Here is an 18620-nt window from a genome sequence, read left to right as displayed (position 1 = left end):
AGATATTATATAGCTATATATACATAGATAGATAGATATATCTCGATCTATCTATCTATCTATCTATCTATCTATCTATCTATCTATCTATCTATCTATCTATCTATCTATCTATCTATCTATATATAGACATAGATAGATCGATATCTATCTATCTATCTATCTATCTATCTATCTATCTATCTATCTATCTATCTATCTATCTATCTATCTATCTATCTATCTATCTATCTATCTATCTATATCTCTCTAATATATATATATATATATATATATATATATATATATATATAATAGATAGATAGATAGATAGATAGATAGATAGATCGATTATATATATATATATATTCCTCCTCTGTATCCTTAAAAATTCCATAACATTAAGTTGAAAGGGCTCCATTTGTCACCTAAAATGCTAGTAGAGCAAAGTCGCCAGGTCTTTGTTGGCGATAACAACATGTTATTTATCGCTTCCTTACTCCCCCTTTTTTTTCATGAATACACTTCATTCAGTTTACCAACACAAAACGTTTTAATTACCGCACTATTACCGCACTATTACCGCATGCGGTAAAACATGCATCAAACATGCGTTAAATTTTATGAATCCACTATCAACAACATACCATGCGGTAATTTACCGCTTGGGCGATAACGCATGTGGTAATGCCCAAGTGGGAAGAAAAAAGTCTGAGTTTTATGCTCTGAATAACACATAACTCTCCTCTCCGGCTGGCACACTCCTCCCTGTCTTGTGCCCTATCTTCACCATGCTGGCATCCCCCACCCGTCACTCTAGTGGCACATGAGTAATTACGGTGAAGGGGTCACAGAGAGGGGGTACCAGCAACAATCACAAGGAGAGAAGAGTGTGCTGGCCGGAGAGGTGAGTGTTCCACTGACGTCATACTCTGCGGGGGTTGCTGGGATGGGACCCCGCGGCACCACGGGTGTACCAGTTTTAGCTTTTTTTTTTTTTTTTCATTCTCTAAACTTGTCTTAAAGAGACTCTGAAGTCTCAAAAAAAAAAAAAAAAGCCTATTTCATTTCATAAATCTGTTTAATACCTTAGCCCTAACTAACCCGCCACTATAAACTGATCTAACTAATCTAAATCCCTCCCAACTCTCCCCTGCAAAATCCACAACTTTCTTGGTCGTGGATTTTGCTGCCCTGTGCGCTTCCGTGTGAGGTGGGGCTATGAGCTGCCACCCTGCCTCACACGCGTCTGTCAGCGGTGGATCTCCACCTCTCCCCCTCCCCTCTCAGCGAAGGAAGACTGAGAGGGGCGGGGGAGAGGCAGCGATCCGCCACTGACAGACGCGTGTGAGGCAGGGCTGCAGCTCATAGCCCTGCCTCACACGGAAGCGCTCCCCGTCGTGTGCCCTGGGGAGTTTGGGGGGGGGAGATTTAGATAGTTTATAGCGGCGGGGATGCGGCGGCTTAGTCAGGGCTAAAGTATTAAACACATGCGCAGAGTGCCCGGCAACAGGAGCGCGATCTAGGACGCGCTCCCCGCAGGCGTACTACTCCGGATCGTTGCGACCCGGAAGTAGTAGAAGGCCCAGAGAGATTCGCCCGGCGAACGGTTCGGGCCATCTCTAGGTGTTATATATTTATCAAATGTTTTATCGATAAAATGTTCAATACATTTTTAACACCTTAGTGAATTCAAAATTAGATTTTACCCATGAGGTAAATTATCAAATGTTTGATAAAGTTTTCGATAAAACTTAGTGAATTGAGGCCAATGAAGAGAACAGGCTGCACAGCAGTATAAAGATTTTGTATAAGCAGTTAATCACAGCAAAAACACTTCAAGGATAAATTAAAAACGTTTTCATAATTTAGCACTTACCAGTGACAATTCCTCCGATAGCTCCAGCCTTCTGCACATTTCGAGCCTTTTCAGCAAACATACACTGACCTCTCTGCATTAGGGCTATTCTTCCTTTGATAGCACTAGGGTTTGTTACTTCTGAGCAGCCACTGTAGGGTTCAGTTCTAGCCACAAAGCCACGGGTCTAGACCAACAATAAATTGACATTAAGCTTGTCATATTGTGTCACAAATATTGTGGAGGGCAATGATGCCTGTCAGAAATGGTGAGGTGGGAGACACTTGTGCTCATGGCTGATGTGGGGACTAACGATGTGCTGCATTATCCTTCACCACCACACAACACTGTCACCCAAGTCTTTCAGAAAGTAAGTTTATTTAGCCGTTGGATTTCTAGACTTGAAGTTATTGTTGTTATTTCAGCAACTGGTCAGCGCTATGTTGGAGGTGGAATGGAGCTAGATGCCAGTGAAGTAGGGTGAAGAGGAAGGCGCGGGTGCGTGTGTTACAACTCTGCGAGCTGGTGTAGAGTCGGACCATCGTAAGTTCACTATAGTAGTAAGATCCACTACATTGTCCATGACTCCTGAAACACTCGACAGGTGCAACTGTAACCATAGGAAAACTCAGACTACCAGTTGAGGATTAAATCTCTATTAAACCTATTTATAATCATAATATAACTGCACAGAAAACAACCTAATGCTGCCTACATGTAATGGTTTATAAAGCCCATGAGGTTTTAAGATATCTGTACAAAGGTCATAATGTAGCCAGAGTGGCAGTAAGACCTATGCCAAAGGACTGCCAGTAGAAAATCACCAAAGAAAATTTTGTTTGCTAGAACAGGATCGCAAGTTGGGAAGTGATGCACTGCTCTAACACCTGTTTGTGTCTGGGTCACAGCAGAGCAATGTACTGCTCCACTACTGATAGGAAGTTCATTTCAACAATTCCTGGGGATGATCACTTCACTGAGTGTGAATTCACTAATGTGACATAGTCTGTATTTCAGTGTTGTGCACACAGAACAGTGTACTGCCTTCCAAAGCTTCCATATATTATAATATCATTTGTGAAATATGGCACTGGTGGGAAACCTCTACAAGCTAAAGTGATTACATTGAGTTGAACTTACCTGGGGCTTCTAATGGTCCCCTGCAGACGTACAGGGCCCGCGCAGCCACTCACCGATGCTCCGGTCCCCGCCTCCGGTTCACTTCAGGAATTTCCGACTTTAAAGTTGGAAAACCACCGTGCCTGAACGGCCGTGTCCTCACTCTTGCTGACGTCACCAGGAGCATATTGCGCAGGTGCAGACAGTACAGAGTCTGCGCAACACACTCCTGGTGACGTCAGCGGGAGGAAGGGCGTGACCGCATGGCGCAGATGTTTTCCGGCTTTAAAAGTTGCAAATTCCAGAAGTGAACCGGAGGCAGGGACCGGAGCATCAGGAGGAGATGTGACTTATTTATGTGGTTTCATCTTTCAGCCAGGAGAGGTAATCACATCAATGGGAACCATATCTCCCAGGGCATGTACCACAGCGGTCAGGCACTCAGAACATCACAGTGGGAACCTGCGTTTCTGCAGCGCAGGACAGAGAAAATGGAGGCTCCCATATAGATTGGTGGGTTATACAGCAGCCCCCCCCCCCAAACTTAAGTGAATGCCTGCTGCAACCCCAAAAAAGACAATTGAACAACCTTACCGGGGGGTCACTTACAGTGGGTAGAACAAATCTGAAAGTTCCCTTTCAGACTTGATGCTAGGCACAAAAGAAGAGAATCCAGCCCTGATGACCTTATAATTTAAACGTTAACTTACCCCTGCAAGATTTTTGGAAAGATCCATTCCGAATTGAGCAGGCCCAGCAGTCAATACCACTCTTCCATAAAATGGATGGGATACTATTTGAACAGCACGAGGTGGCAACTGTTGTTCTTTTTGCTGCTGGCTGGAGAGTTCAATCATTTCTTGCATAAACCGTAAACCATCTTCAGCATCTATAGAGCTTGCAGCCTGAAAAAATAATTTTACCATTTGATAACTTATACCATTTGATAAATTGTCGGCTGTGCATTGCGAGGGCCAGAGCGAGACCAACGTGGACCGGAGGACAACGGGGGAAGCCTTGATAGGAGCCAGAGGCTTCCCCTCCCGAGGTGAGTACCCCCCAAGGGCATTTTTTTTTTTTTAGTACAGAGCATCTTTAACTGATGTCAAATTATCAGTGGATCTGGACATGTGCAGCCTGGTTTACAAAAGCATAAAAGAATGGTATGCATAGCTCTGGTCCTGAAGTAAAGCACTATGAGTGATACATTTAAACAGATGGGCCCATATGCAATTAACTTTTTCTCCTAGGAGATAATTTTTCTATGCATCCTTAAAATAACTTTTCAGCACTTTGTAATTGAAAAGTACCAAAAGTAGGTGAACAAGTACTATCAAAATTATTTTGAGACCTTTCTTGCTTGCTGGTGGTTTAAAAGGCATTTTACTGCCAATGGCTATCATTCATAAAGCATTTCCGCATGCGGAAATGCTTAAAACAGCTGACTTTACCGAACACTCGGCAAAGTCAGCATTCATAAAGGCTCTTTCCGCATGAAAAAAATGACACTACCGAGAAAAATGTTTACTGAACCAATTTTAAGGCTTCCTGTCAAAGTATAAAAAAAAAGTCCTTACAGTGATAAATCACCGCCTTGTATTGTATCAAAATGTTAATTCATGAAGATCACCGCAAGAGGTGTGAGGTCGGGAAGTACCGCTCACTCTGATGTGGCGATAACAATGTAAGTGAATGGAGACACACAGACCTCCCAGGCAGCTGCAGCAGAGCAGAACACGGAGAAATGTATCAACTCGGCAGCTTCCTTGTCTCCGCAAGCCTACCGCCTGCCTACCGCCATCCTAGTTCGGGGTAACTAGTTTAACTTTACACTATTAACTATCATTACATCATTTATGGATACATCACAGAAAAATGTTTACTGAACCAATTTTAAGGCTTCCTGTTAAAGTATAAACAAAAAGTCCTTACAGTGAAAAATCACTGCCTTGTGCGGTGATTATCGGAACAAATGTAGCAAAATGTTAATTCATGAAGATCACCGCAAGCGGTGTGAGGTCGGGAAGTACCGCTCACTCTGATGTGGCGATAACAATGTAAGTGAATGGAGACACACAGACCTCCCAGGCAGCTGCAGCAGAGCAGAACACGGAGAAATGTATCAACTCGGCAGCTTCCTTGTCTCCGCAAGCCTACCGCCTGCCTACCGCCATCCTAGTTCGGGGAATCTCCGCACTGCTACCGCACATTGATACACTTTTATGAATGCCCACCCAGAAGTCTAAAATACCGGCAGCGGTGTTTTCCCGCATTGATTCCCCTTACCGACAGCTCCTTTATGAATGATAGCAAATGTGTGAAAATTTCACCTAGGAGAAAAAAAGAAACAGTTGCATACATCGGATTCTGATAAGGGCCATGAAAGGATAACTTGCAGTTACCTCATGTTTCGTGGGAAAAAATTTTCAGATTAAATCTAATGATGCCCACAAGGCAAAGGCATTTGAGGTTGTGTCTGTGCCCCATTTTACAGGTTGTGAAAAAAAAAAACATTTTTAAAACATTTCTATTTAAAAACAGATGTGTTTACTTGGTTAGCATGTTGCACTAGTTGTACTCTTCCATCTTTTAGGTGTATGAGGTTCACTCCCATTTTCTTCAGAATGTCCAAATGTTCAGGGTTGCTGGCCATGAAGTCTCTTGCCCGCAACGGTGGTCTATTTCCATTGCTTGAAAACTCATCACTGCAGTCATGCAAAAGACACTATGACAAAATGTAACTAGCTCAACTTTACACTATTAACTATCATTACATCATTTATGGATACATCACAGAAAAATGTTTACTGAACCAATTTTAAGGTTTCCTGTCAAAGTATAAACAAAAAGTCCTTACATTCTTGAAGTCGTACGAGGACAGTTCTTGTCAACAACATTTTTCAGGGGTTCACGAATACTCTGAGCATACAAAGGATCATTGCGGAAAAGGATTTGGGTATTGGGACAAGACCAATCAAAATTGCTGTCATCAAGTTCTGTATACTGTGAAGTCTGGAAGAAAGATGAATATCTTTAGTTATAGTAGATGGCCAGGATCTTTTTATTCTTGGACATCTACTCAGGGTCTCCCTACCCACTGAATAAACACCTTATACCCATAAGATCCCCATTTGAATGTTCCTCTACAATGTTATCTGTCTCATTAAAATGGATCCGAGATGAACTTTTATTCATTGCAGAATTGTGATCCTTTACTATTGTTTGTAGGGCATTCCTCAAGCCAAATACTTTTTTGTTTTTGTTTTAATACTCTAATTCCCTATAAACAAGCCTCGCCCACAGCTTCTCCAGTGCCTTGGAACTTTGAGACAGATGTAGCAAGGGCTTATGGGAGCTCAGTCTGGGCAGGAGGATGTATTACTAGCCAGAGATTTCAGAGGCAGAGGGGAGGACGCGAGGGGAGTGAAGTTTTCACAGGCTGAGGGCTGGATATGCAGATCAGCTTGCCTGTGTATAATGTGACAAACAGAACATGGCCGCTCTCATTGTATCACAGGAAGAAATAATCATATACTGTTGAAGCTGTTTGCAGCTAGATTTGCTGTGTAAACTATCTAAACTTTAGATAAGATATATAGACAAGTTACTTGTTATAGTTAGTTTTACATCTTGAATCCACTTTAAGCAACGTCTCCAGGTCTTCTGGAGGTTGGCTTCTGCATCACTGCAACAGCCAGAGTCTACACAATGCTTTCTGGGTGAGGGTGTAAAACATACTGCCCTCCCTTCCCTCCTACGTCCTGTAGGACTTGAATTCCTTGTCTACATCCCTGGGCAGGAATTGAACAGCCGCACTTACAATTAAAATTAACACCTTGCCTACCAAACTATCCCATAATCAAATAAAAATTTAGCATAAAAAAAAACAAAAAAAAAATACATATGGTAAATAGTTACCTGAAACCTGCACCTTTATTTCCAAATAAAATATTGGCGCCATACATTGTACCAGCGAAATATTTTAAACTTTGCAATAACTGGGACAAATGGGTAAATAAAATGTGTGGGTTTTAGTTATAGCAGCATGTATTATTTTAAATCTATAAAGGCCGAAAATGGAGAAATGTTCTCCATATTTTTCCTGTTAAAATGCATTTAAGATAAAATAAGTCTTAGCAAAATGTACCACCCAAAGAAAGCCTAATTGGTGGTAAAAAAAAGGATATAGATTGTTTCGCTGTGATAACTAGTAATAAAGTTATAGGCAAATTAATGGAAGGAGCTCTGAAAAGTGAAAACTGCTCTGGTACAGAAGGGGAAAACTAATCAGCAGTGAAGTGGTTAAATGACTATATATTGTATGCAACAATCTATTTTCTGCAGGACTTACTAATAATACCAGTTAATAGCAGAAAATACACTACCCTCCCCCCGGCTTGAAACTAGAGAATAATACAAAGTCAACAGAGATTTTAAACCTTAAAGGACTTACAAGGCCAATTTTAGAAAAAAAAAATAAAAGTTAGATACCTGCATCAATTTTTAAGTCACAGAGGACACCTTCCGCGCCCTCCATGCCGTTCCGCCGGGTCCCCTCTGCTCAATAGCCCCCCGAACAGCCCCTTGGGCCCCTCGGGGTCGGGCTCTCCAGCCTGCACAAAGATGGCCTCCGGAGCTGGCCGCGGCTGCGCAGTCCGCATAGCCGCGAGTGCGGCTGCGCAGCTCTGAGGCCAACCCCCTGCCCCACGCTACAGGAAACAGCCTGTTGCGTGGATCGGGAGGTTGGCCCTAGAGCTACGCAGCCGCACCTATGCGGACTGCGCAGCCACGGCCATCCTTGTGCAGGCTGGAGAGCCCGAGCCGTGCGGTCGGGGGCTATTGAGCGGTGGGGACCCGGCGGAACAGCACGGAGGGCATCCTCCGTGCCTTACAAACTGATGCAGGTATCTAACTTTTTTTATTTTTTTTCCTAAAATTGGCCTCGTAAAAGTCCTTTAACCACTTCCACTAACCAATTTAACACATCAAGACCTAGTTTCCTACTTATGGACCAGAGCAGTTTTGACAGTATAGCTATGTCCTTATTTAATCAGAAAGAACTTTATCCCTACTTATGCTAGGTTTTCATTGCATGTCATTTTTTCCCTCGAACAATTTTGTTTTCTACTAATTTTAATGGGAAAACAAGAAAAAAAAATACAACATTATTTCTTAGTTTTACCAATTCCAGTTTAAAAAAAAAAATTGCTACTGTTTGGCTATTCTTACCGCTCATCACAAAACTTAGATTATGTTCCTGTCACAATTTATGGTGAAGATATTGGATTCTGAAACAATGCTACAAAGTATTTTTTCACTATGAACTGAAAAAATAAAAGTATTTTTAATGGTAAAAATCAATCTCAGTAGCTCAGGAAACATATGTTCCCATTCACCAATTAGTGCTGCATCCGATAGTGCCAGAAATGTGCAAAGGAGCAAGCCCAATCCTGCACAGCTCTATTTCTGCTACAAGACTTCTATCTACTGACTCGTGGCTTAGATGAAGTCACAGGGGACGTATATATAGTGCAGTGGTGGATAAAGTGGTTAATACCTCTTTTTAGATTACAGTAAAGAATTAACATGTAAAAGCTTTACTCCAGTCGAACATGTTGAGCCAACTTGAAAATGTAAAGATATGCAAATGTTTGCATTAGTTTTCTACTGTATACATAAAAGTAAGATGCCTGCTATAAATATAGAACCATTACTAAACAGAATAGGAGCATGCAAAATTCTCTCTTTTCAAGTGGTATTTATTCAAGGTATTTATTTTTTCAGTTAATAGTACAAAAAAAAAAAAAATAACTAGTTTAGGAAAAATAAATTCAATACATACTGTGTTTTTCTTTGGTTTTGAGTGATTTGAAGTGGACAGCCAAAGAGGTAAGAGATGTGCTTCTGTGGTAAAAATATAATCTTCTATATCAAATATCAGATCTTCCCTCTCAGAGAACAGCAAGTACAGATATTTAAACATCTCAGCCAGGAAAAATGAATCCATCCTAAATAAATAAATAATATATAAAGAAACCAGACTTGAAACATTTAGCAACCAGCATTTCAGATTGTTTATCTCATCCACAAATATTTTACAATACGCAGGTTTAACTTGAAAAGGCAAGCGGCAATACTGATACACAAGCAAGCTGAATTTATTTTTTCTAGTATGTACAAAGCCAAGCCTTTATTAAAGGCCATAACATAGCAAACTCAGGAAAAATAAAACAAAAACCTGCTGCTTACATTCTTTTTGCAAGTAAAATATTAAATAAAAAAAAATATTGTATATCAAAATCACAATATATATTAATACTATAAGCTTAAAGTGGTCTGAAACTCAGAGATTAATTATTTACAGCAGGGCTGCCCAATAGGTCGATCGCGATCTACCGGTAGATCGCGGCCCCTCGGCCGCATCTCTTTAAATTTTGCGGCCAGCAGCTCATTATGTTAAGCTGCCGGCCGCTGGCCAATAAGGATGCAGGGGAGGAGAGGCGGCGAGGAGAGAGGAAGGAGAGAGGCGGCGCGGCCGCTAAATCATGGCTGGGGGCGGCGGCGGGCAGCCTGCAACGTGCGTGCTTGTAACGTGCCCGGCGCTGCCCCCAGCCTTGACGTAGGGGCCGCGCCGCCTCTCTCTTCGCCGCGTCTTCTCCCCTGCATCCTTATTGGCCAGAGGCCTGCCTGCCGGAGGTTCCAGGAGTCCAGAGGACCTGGCTAACCTACACTGAGGGCCCCTATACCTGGCTTACCTACACTGAGGGCCCCTATACCTGGCTAACCTACACTGAGGGCCCCTATACCTGGCTAACCTACACTGAGGGCCCCTATACCTGGCTAACCTACAATGAGGGCCCCTATACCTGGCTAACCTACACTGAGGGCCCCTATACCTGGCTAACGTACACTGAGGGCCCCTATACCTGGCTAACCTACACTGAGGGCCCCTATACCTGGCTAACCTACACTGAGGGCCCCTATACCTGGCTAACCTACACTGAGGGCCCCTATACCTGGCTAACCTACACTGAGGGCCCCTATAACTGGCTAACCTACACTGAGGGCCCATATACCTGGCTAACCTACACTGAGGGCCCATATACCTGGCTAACCTACACTGAGGGCCCATATACATGGCTAACCTACACTGTATCTATACCTGGCTAACCTACACATATACATATACCTGGCTAACCTACATTGTATCTATACCTGTATCTATACCTGGATAACCTATCTATACCTGGCTAACCTACACTGAGGGCCCCTATACCTGGCTAACCTACAATGAGGGCCCCTATACCTGGCTAACCTACACTGAGGGCCCCTATACCTGGCTAACCTACACTGAGGGCCCCTATACCTGGCTAACCTACACTGAGGGCCCCTATACCTGGCTAACCTACAATGAGGGCCCCTATACCTGGCTAACCTACACTGAGGGCCCCTATACCTGGCTAACCTACACTGAGGGCCCCTATACCTGGCTAACCTACACTGAGGGCCCCTATACCTGGCTAACCTACACTGAGGGCCCCTATACCTGGCTAACCTACAATGAGGGCCCCTATACCTGGCTAACCTACAATGAGGGCCCCTATACCTGGCTAACCTACACTGAGGGCCCCTATACCTGGCTAACCTACACTGAGGGCCCCTATACCTGGCTAACCTACACTGAGGGCCCCTATACCTGGCTAACCTACACTGAGGGCCCCTATACCTGGCTAACCTACAATGAGGGCCCTATACCTGGCTAACCTACAATGAGGGCCCCTATACCTGGCTAACCTACACTGAGGGCCCATATACCTGGCTAACCTACACTGAGGGCCCATATACCTGGCTAACCTACACTGAGGGCCCATATACCTGGCTAACCTACACTGAGGGCCCTATACCTGGCTAACCTACAATGAGGGCCCCTATACCTGGCTAACCTACACTGAGGGCCCATATACCTGGCTAACCTACACTGAGGGCCCATATACCTGGCTAACCTACACTGAGGGCCCATATACCTGGCTAACCTACACTGAGGGCCCATATACCTGGCTAACCTACACTGAGGGCCCCTATACCTGGCTAACCTACACTGAGGGCCCATATACCTGGCTAACCTACACTGAGGGTGCACAATAAATATAAATCCGGTGCACAAATCATTCACTTCATTAGTAAACCTCACATGTGTGAGGGAAGGCAGGACCAATACCAATCAATCACCACATAAATCAAGGACCGCCACTCACCTACTAAAATCTCTCTTTATTGTATCTAAAGGTTAATAACAGCAACAACAGACCCTACAATAACCCCCCCACCTATTAAAACCCCATACCCACGCTGGATTCTGCAGGAGCGCTCCTGGTCACAACTATAATTCTACAACCACATTCATCCACTAAGGATTGATCAATCCGTGAAAATAGATGAATAGAGGCTATAATGCTGATTTCCAGTCTGCTAAGGCAATGTCCACTTTACTAATTCACTCCGCATGTGGGCGTGGCCTATACGCTGGACACGAGGAGCAGCTCTGGCGTCCATACAAGGGGATGCATGATATATGGTCAGCCGGCAAGTAATCAGAGTTACAGGTACCTGTATACTGCGGGACGCCGCAGAAGGAAGCTAACGCTATCAGATTTGGCGGCGAGAAGGTAATACCTTTATGCTGAAGGGAGATATGTTGGAAGCCATTTAGCTGTGCGGAGGCCAGTTTGTACTATGATGGCATAGTGTTCCGAGGAAGGACTGTATGTAAATATTCACATAAGGAAACCTTGAAAGACATGTCTGTGCAGAAGTATGTCGCAGTTGTTGAAGATTAAAACTCTGGACTGTGTACTTATGCTGCAGCATTAGCTGTCTGAAATTACACTCCGGAGTGAATTAGTAAAGTGGACTTTGCCTTAGCAGACTGTAAATCAGCATTATAGCCTTTTTTCAACGATTTTCACGGATTGATCAATCCTTAGTGGATGAATGTGGTTGTACGAGTATGGTTGGGCCCAGGAGCGCTCCTGCAGAATCCAGCGTGGGTATGGGGTTTTAATAGGTGGGGGGTTATTGTAGGGTCTGTTGTTGCGGTTATTAACCTTTGATACAATAAAGAGATTTTAGTAGGTGAGTGGAGGTCCTTGATTTATGTGGTAACCTACACTGAGGGCCCATATACCTGGCTAACCTACACTGAGGGCCCATATACCTGGCTAACCTACACTCAGGGCACTTAGCCTATACTGAGGGCACGTATCCTATGCTGCAGGCACATATACCTGGCTAACCCACACGCGGGGGGGGGGGGGGGGGGGCTGCTAAGCATTTGGGACGTTGGTAGATCTCCTGGCCTCGGCAAATTTTAAAGTAGCTCGTGAGCCGATAAAGTGTGGGCACCCCTGATTTACAGCATAAAATCTACTACCATAAAAAGTTGTAGCAGAACAGCATTAAAACAGTTAAAAACCACACTTGTTCTACAGTGGAAAGCTCCTTATGCTGGGAATACACGTTACGTTTTGCAAGTTCGATTCGGAGCGCGATCTATTAACCATTCCATTACCTGCTCTAGTCTCTTATCTTCCATTCGTTTTTCTTATCTTTTTTCGATTCACTTCTATGAGAAATCAAGCAGAAAAGAATAGAGCGGAACATCGGACATGTCGGAATATTATCGAAGGCATCTATTGGAATGATTCTTAGCAAACACGTACCGTGTATTCCCAGCATTAAGCTTCTGGCTGGATCCAAGGGGATAACATTATATTATGTTTACATTCCTTTGTTTGCTACAATTAGTATGCAGCCAGCAGCTTGCTGACACTGCAACGCCCAAATAGAGATCACTGGAGATATTCTAATATGTATAGCAGCTATGCAGAAAAATGCAATGGCAGCTTTCAGAGCAGATAAACTATACTTTAGGAATGTGTCATGTGTAGACAGACACTATTAACTTGTGCACAAAAGCAAATATGCTAACGGTATATAATAAAAAGGAGGAAAACTCATTTTTATTGACTGTTTAATCAGAGTTTTATCCCACTTTAATTTCCCCAAGTGTTTATACTAAATCCAGAGATAATAAGATCAAATAGCCTTGTGTTTCACCATAGTCTTTGGATTGGAAATTTAAATTGTATCCAGCTTTAGAAAGAACGCTGAATTTCAGGAAATTGTGTGCAATTCTACTATTGAAATAGTATTACATTGTATAATTGTAAAAAGGAAAGGGCTAAATGATCATAAATTACCAGCTACTTTTCAATATGTACACAAGGTAGTTACTGTGGGGATACCACGGTCCCCTGTGTGACAAGGAGAGACCAGGAGCCAAATGGTGCAGTATTGTGGGGTATTAGATGTTAGATTGTAGTATAAGAGTATGCATACTCACAAAGGTGGGTTGCAGTCCCTGCAACCACTGTATATTGCCAACGGGGAAATAACCGTCCCCGCTCTGTATTCCAGGTCCTACTGGAACTGAGTGGTCGCACGCCTGGTTGGTCCTTCTTGGTTGTAGATAGCACCACACCCGGAAGGTGAACACCTCCAAATGTATAGTACTGGGGGTGGAGGCGCCCAAAAATAGGTAATTAATGAAACAAAAAAAAATTTAAAAAAAAAAGATTACATTATTTATTCTGCACGATTAAAAGGACAACGTGTTTCACAGGTCTCAGCCCGCTTCTTCAGGTCAATACAAGTGCCTTTAAAACATGGTCACAAGCATGGACGCCAGAAATCCTGGCGTCTATGCTTGTGACATTAACCCTGTGGTTTGGGTTCTTCCATCTGGAGTGGTAAAGACACCTCCCTTGACCGTATTTTTTTTTGTTTTTGTTTCATTACATTACCTAGTTTTAGGCTCCTCCACCCCCAGTGCTTTTCAGTATGTACCTGGATAGTAAGGGAGTTGGGAAAGCGAGGACAGAAATTGAATTTTAGTTTCAGGTCAGGATCTGGTAGGAGTATTAGACCAAAGGTAGAGATTGTAGATGTTCAGTGGATACATTTATGATGGGAATCATTTAAAAGTTTATAGTTAAGGATAGCTGAAAAGTTGGGTTAGGTGTCAAGTTTCATTAGGGTAAAGGTTAAGAATAGTACAAGGCTCAGGGAAGGGCTACTAATTGTAGGGGTGGTGCCAGGCGAAAGAGAGAAGGGAAGGTTATTGTCAAGCAGAGAAGATTTAGTGTCAGACATTGGAGAAGTGGGGTGTTAGATTTGAAATGTACTCTGTACAGGACACTGCAGCATAATATACAATGAGCAAAAATATAAATGTAACACTTTTAGTTTAACTCATGCCAAATTTGAGAAAAACTAAAAGATCTGAACCATTTTCTACATACACAAAAGACCCACCTGACCGCAGTAGGACAACGAATTGCGGTCAGGTCCAAACCACGATGAGGATGACAAGTCTGCAGAGGAGCTTCCCTGAGACGGTTTCTGACAGTTTGTGCAGAAATTCTTTGGATATGCAAACCGATTGTTTGCATGTCTGGGTGGATGGAGGTGAACATGCTGGATGTGGAGGTCCTAGGGCGGTGTGGTTAAATGTGGTCTGTGGTTGTGAGGCCAGTTGGATGTACTGCCAAATTCTCTGAAACTACTTTGGAAATGGCTTACGGTAGTGAAATGAACAATGGACCTGATTTACTAAGGGCCAGTTTCTACTATGCTGGCGTGTCCCGCAAGACACATGTTGGCACTTGCGATGATTCGTGTACGCACCCGAATCCCTGTCACCAGGTGCATGCGGCGGTAAACTGCAGCATACTGTAAATCGCCCTGGAATTTTGATCCTGCACAAATGGAAATAGGCTCTAAAGCCATCAAATGCCAAGTCACTGCTATGCGAATAAAATCCTAAGCATTTCTTAACTCTTCAATGGCCAAGGCTATAGACTGATATGTCCTAAACAATAGCTGCAAATCGCAATCGAAAAGCTGCTTAATAACCCTGTATTTTAAAACGGAAAGGTTAACAAAGCATCATAGCAACATAATTTGATTATAATGCAGTATGTGCTATCTGCCACTGTTAAAATAAACCTACCATTGAAATGATACTGTTCTGAGACTTTTCATTTCTTTGTCATTGGACAAACTTACAAAATCAGTGAGGAGTCAAATAATTATTTCCTCCACTGTATATAGAGGCTGCCATATTTATTACCTCTTAAGCAATACCAGTTGCCTGGCAGCCCTGCTGATCTATTTGGATGCAGTAGTGTCTGAACAACACCAGAAACAAGCATGCAGCTAGTCTAGTCATTTCCGACTGTTAGAAGTATGATATGCTTGAATTCGTAGGCCTCAGTTACTTTAACTGAGTTTAGTTAAAAGACTTGATTTGCAGAGAGTCTCCCTTTAAAGAAAACCTGAACTGAAAATTCAAATTCAAAATTAACATACACAGGTCATACTTACCTCCCATGTAGTCTACTTATCAATCTCTTTCTCCTCTCCTGCGTCCTGTTTGTCCACTGTGATCAATTAAATTCTCTGTCCTCCATTTTGAAAATGGCCTCTACCCTATAACAGCTTCCTGATCAGCACACTGTTAAACTGTAACATGGCCCACTTGAGCCATAGAGAAACATGGACACATCAGTTCTCCTCTCAGCTATAACTGACAGCAACTGATATATTTAAGTTCTGACAAAATGTTGTCAGAACTGGAAGGGATCATTGTCAGAAGAAAATGGTGAGCTTCTGAGAGGAACTGATGGCAAGGTAACTATGTAATGTTCATTTGAAGTTACCTCATGTGTTTATTTTAAATAATTTTATTTAGTACAGGTTCCCTTTAAGGAGCATTTCTACAAGCACTGTGGAACAGGGTTCGGTGTCTCACCCAAGGCCAGAGTGCTTATCTGTCCACGATGTACAGACTGCCAGGCATCTTTACTGTAAACATCAAGGGTTTTCATATTTCCTAAAGGTAAACAATAGCCAGGGAACATTTTCCCTCCTTTCTGGGTAATAAGGGAGGAAACGCCATATTTGGCTTGTCACCTAGGAGCAGATAGGGTCATCCATCACATGATATTATCAGCCAATTGCATGCGATGGGTACTAGATCCTCCCTGCGGGATGATGTCAAATTTAACTCTTTAGAGGTTAGTATAAGAATAGTCAACATGGGCTCCCGAGGGCACTGCTCTCTACTTCTGCCGACTAACTTCTTGTAACTTTCCGTAACTGTATGCTGTATATATGCCTAAATGCAACTAGCATAGACGTAACAAAAGAGAACGCCTGATCTAATCACTAGGGACAGACCATGTCTGCATGGAATGCATAAGATTCTACAGACCGTTTGCTTTGCCGAGGTAACGAAGATATAAGATTGCTACTGAACACATCTGTATATTTGTTTTACAAATAAACTCTTGAACTTTGACGACGTCTAAGAAGTTCTATCTACTATGCCGTTTGCTGTGATGAGTGTCGAGTTATCACACGTCCTGTGATATGGTGCCGAACGAAGGTGTAGTGTTGTTGCCAATAGCAACCAACAAATATTTATTACACCGACAATGTCGGAAACACCTGATCCGCTGCATGCTTGTTCAGGGTCTATGGCTAAAAGTATTAGAGGCAGAGGATCAGAAGGACAGCCAGGCAACTGGTATTGCACAAAAGGAAAAAAACATGGCTGCCTTCCTACAGTTGTCCTTTAAGCATTAGTTTCTTATTTTGATATGTAATTAATGTCCAGGCAGTGGTATCCGACAGGAAATGGGGCCTGCATACATTTGGCTCTTTCCCTTGCTAAGCCAACAAACCAACAGAGATTTCAGATTCTCTTTGCAAAGCAGGAATGCCCAGACCAACCCGTAGCAAAGTTCCCATCACTTGTGTCCTTCAACTGTGTCCCTCTGTGCACTGCTATGGACCAAGAGGGGATTGAAAAATTTTGAACCCCACACCTCATTTTCTTAAAGAAAACCTGAGACTAAGGGATAGAAAACATGTATACATACCTGGGGCTACCTCCAGCCCCCTTCAGGCTGATCGGTTCCTTGCCATCTTCCCAGGCCACCTGGATCCTCTACTAGGCGGGCCGGTAAACTCTGCCAGTTGGGGTGTACTGCTCCTGCGCGGCCTGGCCATGCACGTCCCATAAAGCTCCTATCACAGAGAGAGTACTACACAGGCACAGCAAGCTCCCAGCTACAAGAGCGCAATGGGGTAGTGCGTGCAGCTGGACTACGCTGACCCTGGTGGAATTACTGCCCACCTTGTGGAGGATCAAGGCAGCATGGGAAGACGGCGAGGGACAGATCAGCCTGAGGGGGGCTGGAGGAAGCCCCAAGAATGTATACATTTATTTTACTCATCTCAGGTACACTTAAACAGAAACCCTGTAGGTAAGTAAGCTTAGCAAGGCAGCAGGATATATGCTTGCTGACCCTTTCTTTACTTTGTTATAACCCTGTATGGCTCAACAGTAAAGTTAGGTAAAAATCTGAGAGAAAATGCACTTTTTTCCCCGGTACATGCACACCGTGCATGGCACGGCTTAGCAATGTAGGCGTACACACATCCCAACATAATGCACAGCCAACCACGCAACAAGGCATGACAAGGACGTACACACACGCCAACCAACTCATTTAACCACTTTAGCCTCCATGACGTAGCTCCTACGACCAAATATGCATGCTGGATGTAGGAACTACGTCCATGAAAAAAAAAAAAAAAAACTGAGCCACCAGGGTTTGCAGGGCCAGAACCGCCAAGGTGCGTGGGCCAGCAGTTAGCCAGGAGATCAATGAATAGGAAAGCAGTTTCCATTCATTGATGGAAGTCACTTAGAACGATCGCTGGCTTCTATGGAGAAGTCACGATTGTTCTGTTACACATCCCCTTTTCACTTCCTGTAAGCCACAAAGAGCCCCCCCCCCGCCCAAAAAAAAAAAAATTTGACTCTGGCCATCTTGGCCAAATAGTAAAACGACATCTACATACATTTTTTATGAAAATGAAAAGACATTTTTACATTTAAAACGGTTTACCTCCCACACACCCAAAAACATTTAAATAACATTTTTAATTAGAAAAAAATTACAATAAAAAAAACAAATAGTTACCTAAGGGTCTGAATTTTTATAATATGCATGTCAAGAGAGTATAGTCCTAATATTTTTTAAATTACAAGCTTGTAAATAGTGATGGACGCAAAACTGAAAAAAAATGCACATTTATATCCAAACAAAATATTGGTGCCATACAATGTGATAGGGACATAATTGAAATGGTGTAATAACCGAGACAAATAGGCAAATAAAATACATGGGTTTTAATTATGGTAGTACGTATTATTTTAAAGCTATAATGGCCGAAAACTGACAAATCATGATTTTTTTTCCATTTTTCTCTTAATATTCCAGTTAACATGCATTTAGAATAAAATATTTCTTAGCAAAATGTACCACCCAAAGAAATCCTGATTGGTGGCGGAAAAAACAAGTTATAGATTATTGCATTGTGATAATTAGTGATAAAGTTATTGGTGAATGAATGGGAGGTGACAATTGTTCAGATGCATAAGGTGAAAAAACACTAAAGGCTGAAGTGGTTAAATACTGCGCACGCAAGCGAAAGGATAAACTACACAATATGTCCTCATTCATAAACAACA

The 18620-nt window shown here is 42.8% G+C and overlaps 1 protein-coding gene across 2 annotated transcripts in view; it reads right to left on the bottom strand.

The window, feature by feature from the left end:
* The window catches only part of EDEM3 (ER degradation enhancing alpha-mannosidase like protein 3), a 104630-nt gene that overhangs the window by 9368 nt on the left and 76642 nt on the right, over positions 1–18620 (bottom strand). For both annotated transcript variants that reach the window (XM_068240121.1, XM_068240122.1), the window contains exons 14-18: positions 8799–8964; positions 5814–5968; positions 5508–5661; positions 3667–3861; positions 1859–2024 (exon numbers count right to left, since the gene is read on the bottom strand). In XM_068240121.1, coding sequence (XP_068096222.1) covers positions 1859–2024; positions 3667–3861; positions 5508–5661; positions 5814–5968; positions 8799–8964 — 836 coding nt within the window. The remainder of the gene's footprint in view (positions 1–1858; positions 2025–3666; positions 3862–5507; positions 5662–5813; positions 5969–8798; positions 8965–18620) is intronic.

Source organism: Hyperolius riggenbachi, chromosome 6 (genome assembly GCF_040937935.1).
Source record: "Hyperolius riggenbachi isolate aHypRig1 chromosome 6, aHypRig1.pri, whole genome shotgun sequence".
NCBI lineage: Eukaryota > Metazoa > Chordata > Amphibia > Anura > Hyperoliidae > Hyperolius > Hyperolius riggenbachi.
The sequence above is the reverse complement of the archived record's forward strand: the minus strand, read 5'-3'. Positions and strand labels throughout refer to the sequence as shown.